General features: G+C 42.5%; 1 protein-coding gene across 1 annotated transcript; it reads right to left on the reverse strand.

Moving 5' to 3' along the window:
- Positions 1-1,913: 1,913 nt before the first annotated feature.
- On the reverse strand, positions 1,914-20,078 carry ARL6IP5 (ARF like GTPase 6 interacting protein 5). The gene is made up of 3 exons (XM_010951958.3): positions 19,466-20,078; positions 4,903-5,120; positions 1,914-2,845 (listed from the first exon to the last, which is right to left on the reverse strand). The coding sequence occupies exons 1-3, from the start codon at positions 19,639-19,641 to the stop codon at positions 2,673-2,675; spliced, it is 567 nt and encodes a 188-aa protein (XP_010950260.1). The 5' UTR covers positions 19,642-20,078; the 3' UTR covers positions 1,914-2,672.
- Between the last annotated feature and the right edge of the window lie 3,639 nt (positions 20,079-23,717).

Below are 23,717 nucleotides of genomic sequence, written 5' to 3' on the forward strand. Positions count from 1 at the left end.
CCAGCCCCGGTGTCCTTTCTACCTTCCGAGTTCCCAGGGCCTTTAATTACGTGAGCTAGTCACTGGGTGCAGAGAATCTGAAATTTTGTACAGAAGTGGCATGAGCCCTAGAAGTCAGGAAATGACACTTTGTTGCCTTTTCTTTCTTCCATACCTGAGCAAATAATTGGCACCTACCTTCCTTCCTTCTCCTTTTATATAATCAAAGGTGGTACATCACAGGCAAAGCAGGCTAGGAGAGAATGGATTTAATGGGGACAAACTTAATAACGTTATTTGGAAGGACAAGCCATGGGGAAGAAGTATGGTGTTTCTATTTTTTAAAGATAATTCAGTGGGTACAAAAGTATCCAAATTTAAATAGTTAATAGTCTTCAATCAAGTAAGTAATTTTAGATAGCCAGAGACTGAGAGTTTGGTGTTCCCCTACGTGACTATTTCTATAAAACATCCTTGGATACAAAGCCAGTTTTAAAAGGGCTGCAATAAATAAAATGTCTTAAGTATCTGTCATATTCTACATTTCAGAGCCTGAATTCTGATGGGACAAAGGACTGTACATGTGTTTAAAAGCTTACTGTATATTAGTAGTTGAAGTTCTAGAAAACCCTATGCATTTGCTTACTCAGCAAAGTACTGATAGATAAGTCAGGAATTTCAAAAAACATTAATAGTCCTCAAAGAAGACTTTAATTTTAGATGTGCAAAAAGAAAAGATGATTCAAGTTCTTATTTACCGCCTCAAAACAGGTTTTGTCAAGTGACAAGTGAAGTCACTCACATTATGCTTTTTTCTATTCATCCACACCCAGCCTAAAAATCTTAGTTGAAAATTTTACCTTGTTTTTAAAATGAAATCATTTATAGCATTTCCAGATTTTCTATTATAATCCTTCCAGAATTGACCCTGAGCCATTAGTAATTATAATGAGTATATATTTTTAATGTGCCTTGTCACTTTCTCCAAATTTATTGTGGTTAGTCTGCAGAATTCACCACGTAGAAAATGAGTCTAAAATATGTATAAACCCTTGTCAGTTTTAAAAAAAGGATCCCATTAGAATTCAATTTTATTCTAGCTGGAAATTAATAAAGTAAGAACGTTTTATCAAACAGTATTTGAAACACAAGCTGAGTGTTTTGGGCTGTACAGAACATCCTTATTGTTTATAAGGTTGTCACTGAGTTTCTCAGACATTTAATAGAGACCTACAGTAAATAAAGTCTCACCCCTCAAAAAAAAAACTTTGATAAATTTTATTCTTCATATGTGGGGAAGGGTACATGTTCTAGACCATGTGCGTGAAGTCATGGTGATGTCACTGTGCTAGAGATGAACGCTGCAGGTTGGCTGAGAAATGAAAATGCAAGAAAAACCAGGAGCGGTACAGGCATTGCTTCTAATTCCAGGACACAGAGTCTCTTCAGTAATAAGTACTGTTCCAACTGTCTTCATAATTCAGTGCTAGGGAAGCCTAACTATTTTCTATTCATCTATGAAATCACTCAATTGGCAAGCAAAACATTTTGTATAATCTATTCCTAAATACATGGGAAGTCAAAGGAAGAAAATAACAGAAAATATAAACTCATTGCTACCTTAATTCTAATGTCTGTCTATAAAAACACATAGTTGTGCCAAGTGCTGTCTAAAATTTGTATGAACTGCAGAAGCCGGTGATCATTCCCATTTTCATTCCCATTTATAAAAGTCTTTATGCTTGGTCATCTAAAGATGCTTTTCAGATTTTAAAAGATCAGCTGTGACTGTCTTCCTTGTGCCCACTAGGGAATTAATAAAATGCACATTCATTTGCTTCTTTCTAAATGTTCCAGTTAAAAAACTAAACAGTGAAAAAAAAGGGGGGCGACATTATCTTGGACACCTTTTATCATTAGAAAAACAAAATCTGTGCAATAGAAACAGAACTCAACTTTTATTTTGGTTTTTTGTCTATTTTTTTTTAACAAGACTATCAAGAATAATACATGTCACAAAAGCTGTAACCTCCTGAAAGATACTTAGTTTGCAACAAGTTGACAAAACCCCCTCCTCAACAGCTATCTTTGTATCTGTAAACAAAATATAAACAACTGGTTTATTCAGCTTCCACTGCACATCAAACAGGAGCAAAGTGATAGAGATCATCTTTGATTTTAAAAGAATAATGATAAAAACTAAGCTATTTTATGCCCTACATGTTATAATGCTAGGGAATATTTTTGGAGGAGGATGCTGGGGCGATTAAAACAGGCTAATGCATGACGTCACCTACTTTTAAGAGTCTTTTCCTTTACTCATCTTGCCTGGATACTTTATAGTTACTTTGTTTTCCTACAAGATAACTGTATTGTTGCCATCCAGTCCGTGATACTTTGATTTTTTTTTCATTCCCCTTAAGAAATAGGTCTGATCCTTTTCCTATCAGCTTTCATACACACACTTGAAACTTCAGACATAACTGGAGGGCGGTTTCTTTTGGTTTCTGAGGGCTTCCTGCTGTAACATCAGAGATGTTGGCAGCGTGGCCCCCACCTGCATGCTGCCCTAGAGAGTCGGATGTGGTGCGTGCACCTCCTGTTTCAAAAAACACAAACGGAAAGTAGGTCTGGACAAGGGCAAACTGCAACTCGATTTCTGCTGCCTTCCCATCACCGGGTCAGCTCTAAATTTACTCCTTCACTTTACTGATGTAGTCGGTGAATTTGCTGATGTTTTCCTCCTGCTGTTCTAGGGCATCCAGGACGATGCCCATGGGCGTCCTCTTCAGACCGATTCCCTCCATTTTATTCTCCAGTTTGTTCTTGAGGTTCCGGAGTCTCAGCGACGCGTGGATAAACATCACTACAGGGAAGTCAAACAGGGTTAGCAACCGAGCAGCGGTTCTCTCCCTCCCTCCACACTTTTAGTAAAAGCTGCCTCCGTTAGCTACAGTCCAGGCTGGTCCTCTAAGAGATCCAAGTCCCTGCCTGGCTCCTCAGGCTTTATACAAAGCCCTTCGTCAAGTCATGAAGTTTTCTTCCTGTGTGAGGGAAAGGGGTGGATTCTGCAGGAAGGACCATAACCTGGCAGCCACGCCCTTTCCTTCACACATTGATAGCCTTACCTTTCGGATGCTGCTTAAATGCCCTGAAATTCAAAGCGTATTAATATGATTCCAACCTACGTAAAAATCGACTTAACATTTAAATTTTCCAGAAAAGAACCCCTGCACAGGTCAGGGATTAACTGTATTTTGTTCCCTGCAGAAGGCATGCAGGTGAAGTCCCCTTAGAAGTGCCTCCTACGGACTAGTTCTCCAGCATGTTGGATAGAAATTTCTAGATGGTCCTTGTGCAACCTGGTGTTCCGCAAAATTTGCCTGATCATTAAGAATTACTTGAGTTTGTTTATGGTAAAGAATCGGATTCCCCGGCCCCTCTCCAGGACCTGCTGAATCAGAACCTTAAATGGAAGGGCCTGAGAGTCTGCAGTTTAGATAGACACCCTGAGTGGTCTACACCAGCGATCGGCACGCTTCTGTGTACACGCAAGTCACCTGGAGAGCCTGTTAAATAAGCAAATTTCCAGTGTCCACCACCCAAAATTTAGACTGCTGAGACAGGTGGGGCTCCAGAATGTTACATTTCAGTAATCACCGTGGATGATTCTGATGTAGGTGATTCTGAACCCTCATTTGTGAGAAGCACTGATGTGCATTCTGTCTGGAGGCTCCCAGTCTAGAGTGGTCATTAAAAACATCTAACAGGCTTTCTAAAAATACAGATTCTTTGGGTCGACCCACAGAATCAAGAGATCCCCAAAGGCTGCAGCTGGGAAATTTACATTTTAAAAAATCATCCTGGACGATTCTCACATTCAACAAAGTTTGGGAATCACTGATCTTGTCTAATTTCCTTATTTTATAGATGAGTGAACTACAGCCCTTACAGGATAACTGGTCCAAATCACATGGCTGCTTTCCAGCAGGGCTAGGAATACAAACCTGGACATGACTCTCCACCTATGATACATTTCGTTACCCTGGCCTGTGTTTTTATAAGCTGTGTGTTTAAGCAGAATCATTGAACTACTACACCTCTAGCACATAAGGAGAAGAGGAGTGTTTCAAAGAGTCTGAATTAGCTGATTCAAATATTTTATGCAATAAGGTATGGGATTTATATATAAATATTCTGGGCTTAACCCAACAAAACCCTAAACAGGCTATTGATTTTATTTAATGGAATAATGCACACGTGAAAATGCTATTAAAAGTTAAGGGGATGTTCCTGTCATGTAATACACTGTAATTTTAATCAGATTTCTGCTGTTGAGACCTGGATTTTATCTGTTCTCTGTTTCAGGCTTCACGTGTTCGGGAATCTCAGTAAGCAATGCGTGTCAAGTATAGAGAATGTCCTAGTTCTCGTCACCAGAACTGAAGTCCTTGGTCTCTATATTCTGGGCCAACTCTTCCTATAGACTTAAGGGAACTTCCGACACTAATTATGATCTTCTGAGTAAGTAGAGAGTAAACAGCTTATTTCCAGATGAAATACATTCATGTCTGTGGCGGGACAGTATGACCAGCACTTAAGAGTTAAGAACAGACTCTGATATCAGACACACGTGGGGTCCAGTGCAGGTTTTATCACCTTCCTGCTTTATGACTTGGGGTCCTTATTTGTTTTGTTTACTGTTATGTCCCCGGGAGAGTGGCACAGAGGAGGCGCCCAAGACATATGCGTGCAATTAATGGACCATTAGGCCTTCATCTGCTGTTTCAGAAACTTCTGATAATTCAGGTCTGATTTTGCACACCTGCCAACACACCTCAGAAACAGGTTAGGTAATTCTCACTGAACGATCGATCCGATGCTTTATATGATAGAAGGAAAGGAAGACTCAGGGTCACTTACGCAGCAAAGGGAAAGTGATGCCAAACACAAAGACCATGACTCCCCCAAACATGGATATGAGGAAGTAGCTGGCCAGCATGACCACCATGACGAACGCCGTGGGGTACTGCTTCTTCATCCGGCGCAGGATGTCCTTATTGTGGGCTGCCCACACGAAGCCCGTGAACACCAGCACCACCACGATGCCTCCAAGGATCATGTTGAAGGGGCTCAGGAACCTGGGATATGAAAAAAGAGGGCGCCTAGGTCAGGAGGAGGAAAATGAGGCAGAGGGGGAGGGGTGGCAACAAAGAACTTACTAAGCCCTTTATCTGAACTGTCTCATTTAATCCTCATAATTTGATGAGGCAGACGCTATTCATTCACTTCTCAAAGACACAAACTTAAGCACTTAGAGGTTAGAAAATGGTGGAGCGAAGATGCACACCAGGGCAAGTGTGACTCCCCCAGACTCACCAGTCCGTCTTGTTAAAGTCCATCATTTTAAAAGGCTAGAGCCCCTCTTCTGGATGGGCTGTGTTTAGCTTTTATACATCCTGGGCTTTAAGACACGTTAGATTGTATTTTCTGAGCTCTAAGGACTTATTTAAATCCTCCTAGAAGCTGCCATGAGAGATGAATGTACAGTCCCGGTCACTCAGTGAGCTCCACGGGCCAGATCCAGTCTCCAGGCACATCTGTTGTTTGACTGTACAGTAATTTAAATAACAAGGGGGAGTGTATAGATCAAGTGGTAGAGTGCATGCACGAAGTCCTGGGTTCAATCCCCAGTACCTCCTCTACAAATGAATTAAACAAACCAACCAACCTAATTACCCCCCCCAAATTAAAAAAATAAATAAAATTTAAAAAAAAAACAACCTTTTACTTGAATCCCAGTGTGTTTAAAAAAAATTCATCAAACTTGGGACTCCTTGCTTCACCTGGAAACAAGAAAATTTAACACAATTAGGCACACTCTTCTATGTCAGCCGCTGGCTGGAGTGCCTTCTCATTCAGATAGAATAATGCTCTCCCCTTAGCCTGGGCCCCCACCACCATCTTCAGCATCTCTGACACAGAGGCCCCAGTGAGCTACCGTTAGTAATTATTTTTATTTTTCTAACAGCTGCTCTGCCATGCTCTCTTACATAATTTGCCCAGCCCATGGAGGCATTTGAGTTTATGACTCTTGGCATAGGGAGGCCATTAGAATTCTTTAAAAGGCCCAGAGTATCATTAGGAGATGGGTTTATCAACTGAGATTTCCAAGCACAGAACCTCCAGTTTCATTGTTACTGGAGCCAGAGGAGACACTACTGTTGATAAGGGGGCAAACACATTATGAGGAGGAAACTGAGATCAAGTGTTTCATAAGTGAGGGTGACTGGGCACTGCAGTCCTGCCCGTCCCCACCCCCAAACCCCCGTGTGTGCTAAATCCTTAAGGCGTTTGTGGTCAGCAGCTATGATGAATTACTAATGTTTTGCCCTCATGAGAGGCTAATGAGCATTTTCCTTGGGAAGGACAAAGAGGGTCAGTGTTTTTTCAGCACATTCTGAATATCAACATGATTGATTTGGAAGATGGGATAATGAAAGGTGATGCCAAGAAATTCCTTTCTCTGAAACAGAACAGGTGAAGGATTCATACTGATGCTGGGATTCACATTTAGGATAACTAAGATGCATTTAAAAAATCCTTGCAAATTTTAGCTCTGATCCTGCCTCCTGAAACAAAAGCTGTTTTAAATCGTTTCAAATAGGAGTGAAAGTATTACATATCTTAATGGGTGAAATCAGTGACATAAGTAATGTCAAACTCCTTTGAAAAAGTTAAAAATTTTCTACTAAAATGCGTGGAATTAAACAGTGGTAAAACTAATAGCACATAACCTATAATTAAACCCGACAATAATAAGTTGCTTATTTCATTCAAAACTCTTGCCAATACCTATACCCTGCAGGGCAAAACTCTCCGCTTCAGAATAGTTTAAGGAAATGAATAAAAATGCAAAGACTGTATTGTAACAGTATTCTCATGAGTGATATTGATGATTAAAAACTTGTAGAAACATCGTATATGGCCAGCAATTTACTACATGGTGGCATATACAACTATTTTCAAAAAGTCGTAGTAGGGGGTAGGGCACAGCTCAGTGGTAGAGCATGTGCTTAGCATGCATGAGGTCCTGGGTTCAATCCCCAGTACCTACACTAAACTAAATAAATAAACCTAATTACCTCCCCCCAAAATACAAAACAAAACAAAAATTAAAAAGCCAAAGTATACTAAATAATTTGGGAGCACATTAACAATCTATTGATTGAGTAAAGCAACTATAATAATTCCTAAGTAGATTCATCATCTATGTTATATAACTCAGAAGTAGAAATTTTTACAATTAGCAAATGACTTTGTAATCAGAAATAAAATGAACATATACAAAATGAAATATAAAGGCAACTTCTCCCCAGCCCCACAGCCCAGGCTTGGGACAGGCCAGCTGCAACAGTCCAGTCTTTCCTTGCATCATCTCTCCAATAACATTAACTCAATTTCTTTTATTTCTTTTTATTATTTTTTTGTTGAAGTATAGTCAGTTACAATGTGTAAATTTCTGATGTACAGTATAACGTCCCAGTCATATATACATGCATATATTCATTTTCATATTCTTTTTCATTAAAGGTTATTAGAAGAGCATTTGTGCAATTTCAGTTCACACGCCACAGCCAAGCTGCTCCTTTTCCCACCCGACCCTTGGTTTCCTGCCCATTCTCCAGATCCTCTTGTGACCGGTCTACACCACCCTCCCTCACCAAGCTTTCCCAATGCCCAGCTCACCTGCTAGTCTGTCTGTCTTCCTCCTCCCTCAGTTCTTTTATTGTCTGGGTCTACTTAGTCTCTTGTTTCTTTTTTTTTTTTTCCCTTCTTTTCTTTTTTACCGTTTCATCTGGGTTACACCCTGTCTCCAGATTTAACCCCAGAATTGGTTTGGGAAAGATAAAAATTTCCATATAGGCCTGGGGAAGGGAAGGGTTGGACAGGGCCAAAAACAAAATCCTCTTTAGCAGGTGGTGGGAGGCTGAGTGGAGAGGCTGAGAATCTCTCACAGATTAATGCATTTCATTTCTAGCGCCAAAAAGATTCTGAGAGAAATTATGCCAAAAGACTAGGGTAGTTCTGCTGGTAGTAGGATCATGAGTGGTTTATTCCCATTTGCTTATTTCTATTTTCCTATTTTTTTTCAATAGCCGTGTATTACTTGAAAATAAAAAACTGATATATAAAGATAAACAAAAGAAATTGGGGAACGTTGTGCGAAAGAAACTAACCCTTTCACATAGCGTTGATGTTGACAAAATTAACAATAACTCGAAGAAGTAACGCAGAGGGTTCAAGTTTAGGGAAACTCCTAAAGCTGCAATAGGAGATGGTTAGTTGGGCACAAAGTGTCAAAGGTCTCTGACTTAGTGCTTCCTAGAATACCTATTAAAATAATCATTCACAAGGGGGAGCGTATAATAAAATGCAAGCCAGGCTTCTTCTGTTTTCCTCAGGACAAGCTGAAGTAGACATCTAGGCTGAATGTCTATATAAAGTCCAGGACAAAGAACAATGAAAACTCCAGGCCTGACTCAAGCTAATTCCAAATTTGCTTTTCACCTGTTCCTGTTGCTCATGTTCAAGGGAAAAGAACAGAGCAAAGAGCCTGTGAGAACTGGTTTTCACTTACAACACGCCCAGCCGCAGTCTATAATTAGAAAGTAACCAAAGTTCCAAGCTGGAAAAAATATGAACAAAGTTACCCAGAGCAGAAATGATTTTCTTCCTCCCTCTGCTTAAGGGCGATTCCATTCTAAGAAAGGGTAAAATGCACACCAGTCCAATTCCCCGTCCCCTGCCTGCCCTTGGAGCAAAATAAAACACACAGACCATCCAGAGGTTAATTTCATTTTCCAGGGAGGGCAGGAGTTGGGGAACCAGTTCTTGTTTGAGATGAGTAAAGCTTTTACTCAACAGTTGGGTTCTTAGTCAGGTCAGTCGCAACGAAGCCCAAGGGCCATGAGGACAAAACTTTCACAAATATGCCACCCCCCAGCCTTCACATGGACAGCTGGCATTGGGCTTGATGGATGCCATCTCATTTTTTGTAGTCAGTGAATGAGACAAAGGGAGGCAGGATGGTAGAGGAAAGGGAGAAGGAAAGAGGAGAGAGGGAAAGAGGGGGAGAAGGAAGAGGAAGGAAAGTGAGAGAGAGATTTTCAGTCTTTGATAGAAGGAGGACCTAGCTTTACAAATCAAAAACATTAAATATGTTTTTTTCTCTTGGGAGTCAAAAAATACATACCTACATACATATGTATCCTATCTAATTAATAAGTAGAAGGATAGAGAAATATTTTAAAATTCTAGTGGCATCACTGTCAGCCGTAAAGAGGCTTGGAATTCTATCACAGAATCCTGCGGCAGAGTCTTCAAAGATGAATTGGTCCAATCCCATTACACAGACGAATAAACTGAGGCACAGAGAAGTGAAGAAACATATTCAAAGAGAGCCAGGGAGAAAAAAAATCGGTGCCAGCAGATGTAATTGTGACAGCAGTTCACAATATAACCCATTCTGTGTGGTGAACCAGTTTCAGAGATTCCCTGCCTCAACCATTTTAGAATCCTTTCTCTTCCAGTTCAGGTCAGCAACTCAGGATCATTCTGGGAAATCCCTTAGCATTTCCATTTCTCCCTAAAGGACGGTGGCTATGAGTGGGTGTGGGCATGTCCTAAAGCTGCCCACGTGACTCAGCTAGTTATAGCTATGGTTTTAGCACAAATCGCTAAAAGGAAAAAAAAATCTTGGCCAACTGCAGAATTTTAGAGCTAAGATGGATCTTGAAAATACACCTCATTCTATATAAGCAAAGGAAAGAATGGAGAAGTTAATCAATTTGTCACAAGGCCACCAATTGCAGCATTGGTGATAAAAGTTTACCAAAACAGAGATCCCCAGATCAACTCAAGTGCTCACTTGGTAACGCTGGGCACACTGTAATGCTGGGCACGCTGTAATGCCAGCAAGAACCAAAGAGGCAGTGGAACATTTCCTGAGCAGTAGAAGCAGCTTTGCACTGAGTTCCAAGTTTCTAACCCAAAAAGCTCTTTTTGCAGGTTGGTTCCTGAGGAAGCCTGATTCACCAAGAAAGGGAGGGAACGGTTTACTCATAACAGACTTCTCTAAGTTGGTGATGTTTTTCTGTGGTCCTTAAACCACCAGAGTGATCACTGCAAATATGACTCCACCCATCCATCTTCCTGCTTCTCATTACTTAGACTAAGGACAGAATTCTTTACTCATTCTACAAGCCCCCCCCCCCCCCGGGTCTAGCCCTCCTCCTGCCTCTGCAGCCAGGGCCACTGCATATAGTTGTGTACTTTGTCCTGGGGACAAGGGGACTGGAAATCCAGGCCACACTTCACCTGCCAAGCCTGCAATTTGGCTTAAGCTGCATCTGCCAGGAGGAAGGGACATTTTAATCACCAGTATGTGGGATCCCTGAGGGCGACAGCATCTCTGCCTGCCAGCTTTCTCGTACCACCTCCTCCCGATTCTGCACAGCATCCCCTGGCATTTCTCTGTGTCTCTAGAACTCAGCCTGCCCCCGGCCATCACAGACCAGTGCACAAGCCTTTCTCTCTGCCTGACTCACACCTGCCTCCTTCAAGCCTCAGTGTAATCAGCTTTTTCTCAGTCTCTCTGACCACGTCACAGCTCCATCTGCCTCTTCTTCAGAGCCATCACCGCAGTGGCAGTTTGACATTTATTGGAATGACTTTTGGATGATTGTCTCTGTTTCCTAATAGAGATTAAGCTCTATGAGGACAGGGACCGTGACATTTTCTCCGCAGCACTTGGCACGGCGCCTGGCACAGCATAGGAATTCAGTAACATTTGTTGAAAGAAAGAAAAAACGGTAAGTAAATTTCTGGCACATTTTCATGTTACTTCAAGTAAGCTCAGCAACTTTCTGTGGCCACGAAATAAGTGCCGTGAGATCGATCTTGAACAAATCACTTTATTCTCATTGTCCACTAAATATTACTGGAGAAATAGTCCCCGACTTGGCAACTTCACAGAGCTGTGATGAAAGGAATGAATGAAAAATCAAAAGTAGGGAAAACCGATGCACATATAAGAGATGATAGGATGAGATCAAAGGGCACTTGGACTTGCTGGAAGGAGGACTCTGGAAGTTTTGTCACTAGTGCTGGCCCGAGGTGGTGAGTGGGGTGGGGGGAGGGAGACTGGCTGGGACAGAGGGGGACACCTGCTCCTGCAGGCCTGTCTATATGGGCCCCTCCTGCTCTGATTCCTCAGATAACCCCAAGAGTCTTCAGTGGTGGTTTCGGTTTCCCAACATGGCTTCCTTCCTGACAAGAACTATTTCTGACTGTAAAACGTGTGCAAATCACTTCCAAGTAAATGTGATTAGTGTCTCCTGGGGCTAAAGATCAAAGGCAGTTAAGGTGGGGCAGGGGCCTGTCTCTTGTCACAGGAAGGTCAGGGTAACTTAACCTTGAGCTTTTCCTAACCAATTAAATCAGGAACGCCCACAGTATTTACTGCACGCTTGCTGGGAACTGAGTATTTATCGTACTGGACTCGGTGTATTGGCTCCGTTAAACTGAACACATCCAAACGGTCCACTGTCTTGGCAGCACTTGGCATGTTAAAAAGTATCCATTGTATAAGATATATTTGATGAACCTCCATGCTTTCTTTTGTATTTATCAAGCTAATTGTTTCATTTTTAATAAACAACAGGTTGGACCAGGGTGAGAAGCCATATGTCTCACACCTCCCAGAGCCACGGAGCTCCAAATAGTCACTTTACAAGGACTGGTTAGATTACAACACATCCTTTTAAACCTTTTGATTAGGGCAAATTTCTAAAATACACAAAGGTAGAGAGGGTGGTGTACTGGACCCCCACGCAGACTCATCACTGCCTTCAACAATTAGGAGTGCTTGGTTACTCTCACAGTAATGCTTTTAGAACTCAAGTGGGAAGATACTTGTTTACAAACGGTTCTTTCTGAATGCTTTGGTAGAGTTAATTAAATTGTCACATGGCAAGTTCTTACAGCGCTGTGGAGAGAGGACGGGTTTGGACAAATGCTAATGAGCCTCCCGACAAGCAGTTCCTGTCTATTTACCTCATGCTAACACCCGATGTCTGCATCCCCTTTTGTTTCCTGGAGACAAGAGGACTTCAGATGGGATACAAAGCAGTTTAGTAGAGGTAGGAACCAAAGCCCCAGTTTTCCTCTTCAGATGGGCTTTCTGCCTTCCAGGTACCTCCATTTGCGAATGCTCCCTGGTAGAGAAGGCCAGGAGATCCTACCTATTTATGGGAAATGCCTGCAGAATGGAGAGGCAGCCCGCCAGTTTTGCTTAAGATCATGGGCACAAAAGGGTTCCCTGGAACAAGAAGCCAAGCTCATTACACGAGACAGGGGAGAGTGTTATAAGTAAGTATTCTGAAACTCTGAAGCTGAGTGATTCATTTGTCCAAAAGGAAAGCAAGAAATTTCCAATAGGCTGCTCCGTCCGGTATTAAGTGGAGAGGTCCTGCTCATCTTTTAGAATTGCGTTTCCTGTACAGAGCTCTCGGCCTCTAATAAGCTGATTGAAAGCTTTTGCCCTCCAAGAAAGGGGCAAGAAGGAGTCCAAAATACGCTTATTTACTTGCACATTTACCCAGAATCACTGTAAATCCTTACATAGAGAAAGGGGGTAGAAACTACACCAGGCTGGCAGTGGCCGGAAAATTAAACAAATAAAAGCATGTGGGGAGAAGCCGAGAAGAACAAGGTTACATACATTGTGTCAGAAGATGATGTGAAAAAAAGATAATTCTTATTAGATGAAGAACTTTGAGCTTAACATGTTATTGAATGTGGATGGACCTCTTAAAGTTCCGTGCTCAGAAGCAGCACATAACCCACCAGGGAAGGGCATGCACCAGCACACCATGTGGCGCACTGCCTCAGGAGCAAATGAAAGTGCATGGGAGGGCAGGGAGGGGTGAACTCCGGAAGGACTTGGGGAGGCTGCATGGACTGGGACTCCGGCTGGTGTTCTCAGCGCATCGACAGTATCTAGCAGGTGCTCAGTAAATATTTGCCCAACTGAATAGATGACATCCAAGCTGTATTTGAGGATGGTTAAATTTAATAGCTCTCTCTACACAGTTAATCCCTCTCTCATTTTCAACACCTGAGAGTTTTGGAATTTGGAATCATAACGTACAGGGGAGCTCAGGTAAGTCAGGTTGAAAACGATGTGTACTGATACAGGTGTGTATTTCTGGGCACTTGCTGTACTTGTAAAAAAAATTATGATGCATCGTCTTGTTGCCTCTCTAGACTCTAAATGTGATGAAGGCAAGAATCACAGCTGTCTTACTGTGTCTCCCAGCCCAGCGCCTGAGAACTGGTAAGTGCTTCATACCCTTTGTGAACAAATGAAGCAGCAGAAATAAGACTACCAGTGTGGAGTTGGTGTTGAAGCTGATTAATCTCAAAAACATTTCCACTGGGTTTCAGCATAAACAGACTGCAATTAATTCCATCTGCAGATGTTTTAATACATTCTCATCCAGAGCACCCGAGGGCTTCCTGATTCTTTTCTTCCTCTACCAACTGGAAACTTGGTTTTTCTTCCTTGTAGCATTGGTTGTTGTTGATTGGGGGGGGGGTTCAGTTGTTTTCGGGGCGGGGAGGTAATTAGGTTTATTTATTTATTTTTGATGGAGGCATTGGGGATTAGAACCCAGCGCTTCTGAGGTCACACCAGAAAATATGAGTTGTGACGGCAGGGAGGAATTTGTGAGAGACAAGCATAAGAATACAAATGTTGTCAGTCGGGTATTCTGTTGCATTTGGTTAATTAGGAGCTTTAGAATATTTGCTATGAATTAATGGACAGAGTCTGTCAGTTCATATCAATAAAACAAGCTACTGTTAGGGGCTTTGGTTCCAGTTAGCCATGGGACCTCAGGCCTTTACATTTGTGAAAACTGGGGAGTTTGATGGGATTAGTACGTCTCAGCTTCAACTTGGGGTTGTGTATCAGAATCACTTGAGAGTGAAGGAGAAAAAAAATACAAATGCCTGGACCCAGCCATGTAGACTCCCCAAAGGTAACATCTGGGCATACAGGTCAATTTATTTAAATTTTCTTAGTGTTTGTTTCCTTTGAACCAGATCCGATAAGGGCTTCTTAAATTTCAATGTGCCTGTGTCTCATCTAGGGGTTGTGTTAAAATGCAGACTCTGATCCAATAGGTCTGAGATGGAGTCGGAGATCCTGCACTTTGAACAAGCTCCCAGGGTAAAGGATGCTACAGTTCTGTGGTCCACACTTTGGACAGATTTGTCCACCTCAAATCTTTTGGCATTCTCTTAAGCACATGGAAATTCCTGCCCACAACTAGAATGTTATCACATGCTTGGGACTTAAACTGCAAGTGCAATTAGGTGTTGCCATTTCTTTTCACTTTGAAAATAGAGTCAGAAACATCTACTGCTGTATGTGATGTAAAAAGAATCTCTAGTGCGCAGATGTCTTGTATCAAGGATGGAGAGGGTAAGTGACATCCTCTTCTATCTCAGGCACTGTTCCCTTCTTGATTTAAAGGACGCAAAGTCATGTTCAGCCAGACAAACATTCCTCAGCTTGTTATTCATGCTTTTTTAAGTCATTCAGTCTCTTCTGAAGTGATGCCTGATTTCAAAAGGACACTCATGTCTTCAAGGGAAGCAAAGGTTTATAAGAAACACAAGTTGCAGTTATGACAAAATTACTAAATATAACCATCGTCTAATGCTTCTGCTTAAGAGAATACACAAATTGTGAGAATTTTAAATATGCCTGCAACCTAGGATTTAATATAATAATAATAATAGCAGCTAACATTTGAGTGTTATCATTTGCAAGGCCTTAGTATGTTTCATATTACTGAAGTCATTTAATTCCTCTTCTATAGCAGTGGGACTCCCGAGCCAGTGAACTAAGCCAATAAAAGCGAAGGCCAGAAGTCTATCAAAAAATAAAAAGACTAAGTCTGTGGAACCAGTTGAGTCTTCCAGACAGAGTGAAAAAAGAATCATAGCATATCAAATTTAATTTTAAAAAATTGCATATCAAATTAAGGATAATGATCAAAGCTGTGTAAAGTTTCAAGTCCACTCCATTCTTGTGTTTGAAAAGTCAGGAGCCAGGAGTTAATGTCAAACTGCTTTGCTCTGTCATTGCCAAGAACTCTGTTCTTGTAACTTGTTGTAAAGCAATGTGCTTTTCGTAAGGATGACGTTGAGGGATCATCGTGATCTTCTTGGCAAAAGAGCAGTGGTTCTCAACCAGGGGTGATTTTGATCCCCAGGGGATATCTGGTAATGTCTGGGGACATTTTTAACTGTCACAACTGAAGGGGAGGGCGCTACCGGCATTCCATGAGTAGGGAGCAGAGATGGTGCTCCACATCCTGCAACACACAGGACAGCCTCCTACAACAAAGAATTCCACGGCCCGAGATGCCATACAGCATCCAGTTGGAAAAACTTTGCAAAAGAGTATTTCACCAAATTTGCAAGGGTAATGTGAGGTGGCCAAGCGTTTGAATTACAAACCTTTTAAAAGTGAATTTTTATACCATAGTCATCCTAACCAATATGTGGCAAGCACTGTCAGCAACGACCCACTTAGGATCACTCACTCCAGGGGCATGTTACTGCTATGTGCTGGCATGCTGCTATGTGTACTTCAAAATAATTTATTCAGTTAAGTGGGCTAAAAGTTGCTCCTGTGATCATGTTGAAACCTTCCGTTCATTTATTGACTCTCTGCACTGACCAGCTAAGCATATGCTGTATGGTAGGCCTCAGGGATACACAGAATAAAAATAACGCTGACCACAACAAGAAAATGGGGGAAAGTCACAAACAAAACCGACTGACTCTGGCCTCAAGGAGTCTAGAGGTCAGAGTGGAGACGAGTGAACAGACAACTTAAAAGCCTGTCGGGTAAGCACCAGGCAGGATAACAAGCACAGCTGTGGGGAGTGGGGGGCAAGGGAGGATGCTCCTCAAAGAGAAGGTACCAAAGCTCAGTCTCGTAGGAGAAGCAGGAGCAGGTGAGTAGGTTGGGGACTGGTGTCTGTGTGGCTGGAGCTGCTGGGATAAAGTTGCTGTCTATGTTTCTCAGTAAGTCTATGATAATACCAACGATAAAAATAATAGTGGAAATTCCAAAATAAATTTTGTGAAGCAAAAAGTAGGAGCTGGATACTTCTAAGAAACTGGCCCATATTAACTCAGATAAGCCTCACAAAAGCCCTACCCTGCAGGTACTGGAACTAGGCTGATTTTACAGATGGGGAAGCTGCCCCACAGCGTGGTTCAAGTGACCAACCCGAGGTCACACGCCTAGTGACTGGTGGTTGGGATTCAAAATTGAATTAACCAAGTTCTGGTGCCTAAACTCTTAACCACTACCTTATACTAATGAAGAGCCAGAAGACATGGTGACTGTCCCCAGCAAGGGCTATTAACTAAGAGACTTAGAGTTAATCTAAGGGGCAGAGTAGAGCTACTCAGTGGAAGTCATAACCTGGGGAACCATGCTTTTGGGATGAAGACCAAACTTCTAACCGTGGATTACCAGCCCTGCCTGATCAGACCCTCGCACACAGATCTCTCTCTCTCCCCTAATCCCCCTTAATCTCCATCTCGGCCTAGGCTGCCCTTTTGGGTGTTCTGGAGCTAGGTGATACCCACCTGGTCCTCCCCTTCCCTGCCTGCAGTCTTCAAGGGCAGGCTCTCTCTATCCTCACCTAAGGAGGTGCATTCATAGTTGAGGCTGGAGCCGCTCCAACAATACCCTGGTGGGCCCCTCCTGTCCAGCTGCGGGCGGCAGGCCCCATTGAGGAAGACCCTTCAAACACAGTCCTTCCCCGGGAAACACCCTGGCCACATTTTCACACATACTCTGCCAAGGTATCATGAGAAACTATCAGATGCCAGCAGAGGACCCAGACGAACAGCCTCCAGCACTGTTCCGACGACACTCCCATCTATTGACATCACCAAAGGAGGAGAGTTCTCTTTAGAATGAGAAACATTCCAGAATCATCTCAGCTCTCTGACCCTGAAGATACCTGGTTTCTTCCAGCTTTAAGATACTGTAATTCTAAACCTCATGATTCATAGGGAGGTGGCATAGTAGTTAAGAGCACAAGCCTGGATCTGTGACTTTGAGAAGCTCATTTAACCTCTCTGAGCCTGTGGTTTAATAATAATAACATCAATGATAATAATAATAATAATAATAATAATAATAATACAATAATCTTAATATCTCATCTCATTGGGTTGTATGAGGGAATGCAGGTAAATTCCTTAGCAAAGCATCTGGCACACAGAGCACTGAATAAATGTTAGTTTTTTATTATGACTGGATTATAAAGAAAGAAAAGAGCAATTCGTGGAAAGAACTACAGGCTGCATTTGTCAACGTACAGAAAACAGTTGAAGATCCTATGCCAGATTTTACTGGGGTACAAAGGAAATCTAACACTTGCCACACAATTTTCAAAACAACTTAACTAGTCTGAACCTTTTTTTAAGTTTTGTAAAATAAGATTAATTAAAAATGAAATGGCTACCTTTCACTTTTACCTTCAAAAATTTCACCACCAGTCAACGTCTATTTGCAGAGGGAAATGGGGAAACTGCCTGAGTTAGTGGGCTAGGACACTAATGAGGCAGCTATATTTAGTCAGGGGCTGCCCACCCCCCCTCGCCTCCACAGGGGAGAATGAATTCCATCAAGGCAGCGTGGCTGCCCGAGCTTGTGCCTGATCTGGGCACTACATCTCTTTGAAAAGCAATTTTTTTTTTCTGTATATTGAATGGATCTGTGCCAAATCTCATCCCACATCTAAGTTTTGCAGGGTACCTCAAAAAAAAAAAAAAAAAAAAAGATCCCATAGCTAGATCACCAGATAAGATGCCTTTTGCTGACTTCTTTACAAAGCAAAAGCAAAAGCAAAAACAACAGATGCAATCCTATTTACCACTGATTTCATTTTAAAGAAACTTTTTATTGATCAGAGAAAAATAAGCCGTAAGCATAAAGCTAGGGGAAGGTTCAGAAGGCAGCCGCTTCGGGCCTGTCCTCCTCCAACTAATGTTAACTTGGCTGCCGTACAATTCAGAGCCCATGCCCTCCACACACCAAGCCATTCTGAGTTTGAAATCCCTTAAGCAACACATCAGGAGAATCTGTAATTGTCTACCAAATCCCACAAGCAAGAGTCGACTTCTGCGTGGGGGCAACGACCCTGAACCACACCCAGCAACTGTGAACTCTTTCTCTCCTCTATGCTGGGTATTTGGTCCTATAGTTTCTCAACAACTGTCATGTGCCCTTGGGCCAGGGTTCATGTCTGATTGATCTTGGTGTGCCCAAACTTGGCAAGGGAAGCGACTCAGTAAGCCAAAGAACAGCAAACCAACCTCAGAGACCACCCTTTCTGCCCTTTCCTACACCTTCCAAGTGTAGATTTTTCGTTTCTCCCAGGCCAGCTTGCTTTTCCCCTCTGTGTCTGCTTTCAAATAGAAATGTCGGGCACTTCTTTAAAAGCAAGTGAGTTCCTTTATAGAGTCTGAGGGTGGCTTTTTCTTTAAAGATCTTGCAATCAGCATGATCTAGTGTATCACCACGCTGTCTCACAAAAGATAGCAAAGCATTTCTTAAAGGGTGAACTACAAGAAAAAGTGGTTGCCAGCAGAGCAGGTGTGTGTGCGTGTGTGAAATCCTATATAACACAGGACACTTTTAATTTTAAGATGAGGTGTGAAGATAAAGTCACCACGCCGGACAACTCTTGGAAGAAAAAGCTAAAAGGACACCATTTCTAGATCAGGGCGGACTTCACTCCCCCACTGGGAGATGCGCCACCAGGCTACACCCACCCTTTGTATCCCAAGCTCAGCTTTCCTGTACAATGTGGCAAATACTAGGAGGAGAAACCTATAAAGCGTGTCGCCTCTCTGATGTCCTTTTTACACTAACACCCCAGAAGACAGAGTCCTGATCCACACCCTGTCGCCCCAAGCCTTCCAGGGCGGCGTCCGCCCCAGCCAGCCCCGGGATAAGGTTACACGACTTTCCTGTTTCTTCTTATTTTTAAAAGACTGAGACAAATATCACCCTTAGCAAGAGTCTAATCCGAACACGGGGGAGGGAGGAGTCATTTTTTTCTTGCCCGACGTTGGCAACATTTCCTCGCCCCCGAGGGCTCCGACAACATGCCTCATTCCGAGGCTTAGGAAGGAAAAGGGGACCCCCAGATTGCTGCGGCCTCGCCCTGCGAACAAGTTTCCACTGGTTTGGCCGCTTGCAGTTACGAGGGCAGGCGCTGGGCGTGGAAGATGCGTTTCCGCATCCTCGGATCTTGCACCCAGAGCCCCCTCCGTGCTGACCCCCATCGGTACCCGGGGTGGCGGAGACCCCACTTACCCCACAACGGAAATCATCATGGCAGCCACCACCAGGTAGTTGGTCTGATAATAGAGCAGGTTGCTCACCACGCGATTGTTCCATTTGGAAATGTCCCTGAAGTCCGGCCGGGCAAAGCGGTCAGAGCCCGGGAAGAAATCGTCCCAGGCGCGGAGCGGAGCGATGGTCACGTCCATGTCTCGCTTCCTAGCTTCTTGTTCTTTGCTTCTGGAATCTGGCGGCGGCGGCCGCGGCAACCGATCAGCTGAGCTGGGTGAAAGATGACAGCCGCTCTGGCTCGGTCGGCTCTGCGGTTGGCGGGCAGCGAAGCAAAGGAAGTTGGAAGCGGGCGGGCCTTTTTTCTGTTCTTTACTTCTTGATTGGTTCTAAGTGGTTGGTTACGGGATAACTGGGGCCCCACGACAGAGCCAGGGACAGTGTGTAAAACCGAGATGAAAGAAAGAAAGAAACCAGCGGAAATCCCCTGTCTGAAGCGAGGTGGCAATGCCTTCGCTGGCGGTCTGAATATAAACAGCCTCCTTTAAAATACCCCTTTTGAGTATCTAACCTAGGAATGTGTTCTGGGCCTTAGGGATAATTTTTGCAGCTCTTCAGATACCAATCTAAGTGAAATGGTGTGGAATGCAACCTAGTGTTACTGGTGGATGAGGTGGTTTTGAAAATTAAGTATTTACTAACCTTTGCACATCTGAAAGCAATTCGCATGTGTTTCACCATGAGTCACTAGGAGTGAAATCAGTTTGGCAAAACAGGAAAGAAGGACATTTAGAATGGAAGGGCTGCTTTGTTCTTTCATTTCTTTTCTTTGTTCTCTATCACTATTTTCTGGGGGCAAATTTATCTAACTACTGTGCCATTCTGATTAAGTGGGCACTCTGGTCAGTTCAGTCCTGAGCTGGGCACGTTGTTTACATTTGAAAGCAACCAAGAATCTACTGATTGTTCTGCACTCAGTATTTTCTGGGCGGAAACATGGATTCCACTCCAAAAAAAAGCTTTCTTAGTTTTATCCTAGTATCTGCAGTCAACTCTAAGGGAGCACAGTATTTTAATAGATGATGTGAAAGCTTTGCATCCCAGCCCAAGGAACTGCCAAGAGATGTATTAGTTGTAAATTTTCTTCTAGGGGTTCCAAAGAGTCATCCTATATTCTGTTAAGGGGTTGGTTTATAGAGTAAAGCTCCTTTTATCAAAATGCATGAGAATAAAGTATTTTGGTTAATAGTGTGGTTAACTGTGTGGTATGCAGAATTCTAAGGTGTTTGTATCTAAGATAACAAAGCCTCTAAACCTGCAAGCAGTGCCGTTTTTAAAAAACTAAATTCACTCCCCTTGGACCACCAATTTTCAAAATATCGAACAGCAATTAAATATACCTAATGCAAAGTCTAGAAGATATGATTTGATTTCCCTTGATGATCCAGAAGGCAGGTAAGGAAATTTCAATGACTCTAGGCAATTATTCCTGCCACTGGTGTTTAGGAAAGTGTGGTGATTGAATCAAATCAGTGCTAAGATATAGCCTAGGTGATTTTTTTTTTGAATGAAGTTTGAAATGTGAAAATGTTCCTGAGCGCTCACATTTTCTTTCTTTTTTATTGAAGTTTAGTCAGTTTACAATGTTGTGTCAATTTCTGGTGTCAGCATAATGTTTCAGCCATACATATACATACTATATCCATTTTCATATTCTTTTGCATTATAGGTTACTACAAGAAATTAAATGTAGTTCCCTATGCTATACAGTAGAAACTTGTTGTTTGTCCATTTTATATATAGTAGTTAGTATCTGCAAATCTCAAACTCCCAATTTATCCCTTCCCACTCTGATCTGTGTGGTCTTAATAGTGCTTAAACCTGAGTTTTCTCTGGTATTATAATAAACACTGACTGACCTTCCTCTATCTTGTTGCAGTTTTATTGCTGTGGTTGTATCTGGGTAGACTTGATAGCAAAAAAAAAAAAAAAGGTTGAAAAATTTCAATATGACGCCAACAGGTATTTTGAGTCCTTTCCAGGTGAAAAAGGTGAAAAGAATGCAGCCCTACTGTGCCTTCAAGGACCTTGCAATGCAATGGAAACACTAACATAAATACAAGACAGCAAGAGGAGTACTAGGCAGAGATGTTGCCAGGCCTTGGTGCTCAGTTACAGGAAGTCAGAGGGTGTGGAAGAATCCCCTGGGGCTTAAGGATTTCAAGAAGCAGCATTGTGGACAGGCTGAGTAAATGATCTTGGTCAAGATCAGTGTAGCCCCAGGAGGACCCCACACCTGTTGGAGAGACCAGTGAATATTAGGACTTCTTTCCTTCCAGTTGCTCAGGACTGCATGACCATAAGCTGTCGTGTGTGTTAGTAATCATATGATTGCTCATTGATTGCAGGCAGTTGTTATCCAGTTCAGTGTTTTAAAATTTATTTGCTTAAACTGCCAAAGAGGTTTAAAAATAGACGTGAAAAAAGCTGAATACAGCATGATCCCTTTCTTCCTGTCTCCTAAAATATTAACCACGCTTTGCTCTCTGGGACTAAGGAAGAGGTTTTTTGTTTTTTTTTTTTTTCCCACGACACGTTTTTACCTTTGTTATAAAATCATGTTAAATAAAAATGAACACACATGCAATCCTTTATCTCAGTCTGTTTGAAATGCTTTTAGGAACAGCTCTTGGTCACTGTTCACTCTGCGGGATCAGGTTCAACGTGGAGGCCTTCCTGGGACTCTTCTGTCCAAATCTGTGCTTCAGGATAGGGCCACCCGGCATATTTATCTGTCTGTACAAAAAATCACAGCGGAGAGTCTAAGATTCTGTAATATATTCCACTTGAAATGAAATAAATCTGTTGTGGGTTTTGCTTGCATGTCTCTGTTACTTTCATTACTCAGAAGGACAGGTGGCCATTTCTTATCTGTCAGTCTGAGCCAGTGGGAGTGCCTGGTATCATCTATCGAAAATAGTACTACAGTGAGTCAGAGTGTTAGTCCCAAGGCACGCAGAGGCAGGGCCAGATGCCTTTGCAGACCTCTTCTGGGGCCAGCAGCTTCCTGTTTCTGGGCCTCAGCTTCCTCCTCATGAAACGGGTGGGTTTGGACTATGTGATCTCCAAGATGTCCGTTGATTTTTACCCTCTGAGGGGGTTGTGGTACTCACTGCCACTAATGGAAAGGTCTCCTAAAAGTAGCATTGCTGGGGACCCAGTTCACATGAGCCTGCTTTGTAAAAGAAGGGTTTAACCTTAGTAGTTGCCATCTGCAGAGTGATCTGGGCAAGAGAAAGAGGATTCTGGGTTGATTTTGAAACATGTGACCTGGAGAGAGGCTGGTGTCTCCTGCTACTGACTGTGAACTGTGGACTGTGAACTCTATCCCTCCATGTACTGCCTGGCACTGACTTTCTGCTCAATGAATGCTATTGAATTGAACCTGATTGAGGGATAATAAAGGACAAAGAGAAGATTAAATATCATAATTTATTAATAGCAGCTGCATTTACTGAGTGCCCATCAGGCTTTAAGTATTCCATTTCAGGGGTTGTCAGCTTTATTTTGTACAGAATCATCCAGGGCTTTGCAGAAGGTTGAGGGTGGGGCCCGAAAATTTGCATTTGTAACAAGTTCCCTAATGGTGCTGATGCGGCTAATCAGGGACTATATTTTGAGAAGCACTGAGGATTTCATCTAACTTCAGTCTTGCAAGGTGAACAGTATTATTCTCAGTTTACAAATGAAGACGCAGAAATGCCCAGGGTCTCATAGGTGGAGAGTTAAGGATTTAAACTGTTCTTTCTGACTCTAAATCTCGTTTTTCTCCCACTCCAAGAAAGGATATATGTGTATATATATATATATATTTTTTTTTTGAACATGGTTATTTTTCTGTATCCAAAATCCAGACACAAAATCACGCGCACGCACACACACACACCATACACATCCATCTGTGTGCCTACGTAGCTACCTATCAACCTCTGACTCTGAAAAAAAAAATAGTCCAAAATTTTATCACCATTTATCTTTAAGTGATTAGATGCTTTGCATATACATAACTTGTATAAACAAATAATGTTTTACGCCTATATTTTCAAGCAACATAACGGCTTTATACACTGGGTAAGATTTCTCTGATTAAGTGTATTTAATTAAGATTTTAATTACAAAGAAATCTTTAAACCCATGGGAGTCTCAGCAAACTCAGCCTCGCCGGCCCCGCCCCTTCTCGCCGGCCCCGCCTTCTCTCAGTCAGCCCCGCCTCCTC

Source organism: Camelus bactrianus, chromosome 17 (genome assembly GCF_048773025.1).
Source record: "Camelus bactrianus isolate YW-2024 breed Bactrian camel chromosome 17, ASM4877302v1, whole genome shotgun sequence".
NCBI lineage: Eukaryota > Metazoa > Chordata > Mammalia > Artiodactyla > Camelidae > Camelus > Camelus bactrianus.

Bases quoted from the DNA above. Each gene is read 5' to 3' on its own strand.
- ARL6IP5 (XM_010951958.3), bottom strand. From the start codon at position 19,641: ATGGACGTGACCATCGCTCCGCTCCGCGCCTGGGACGATTTCTTCCCG. The intron at 5,121-19,465 runs GTAAGTGGGGTC...TTCATATCCCAG, and splicing joins ATGATGATTTCCGTTGTGGG to GTTCCTGAGCCCCTTCAACA. The intron at 2,846-4,902 runs GTAAGTGACCCT...ACTTCCCTGTAG, and splicing joins CATCACTTTCCCTTTGCTGC to TGATGTTTATCCACGCGTCG.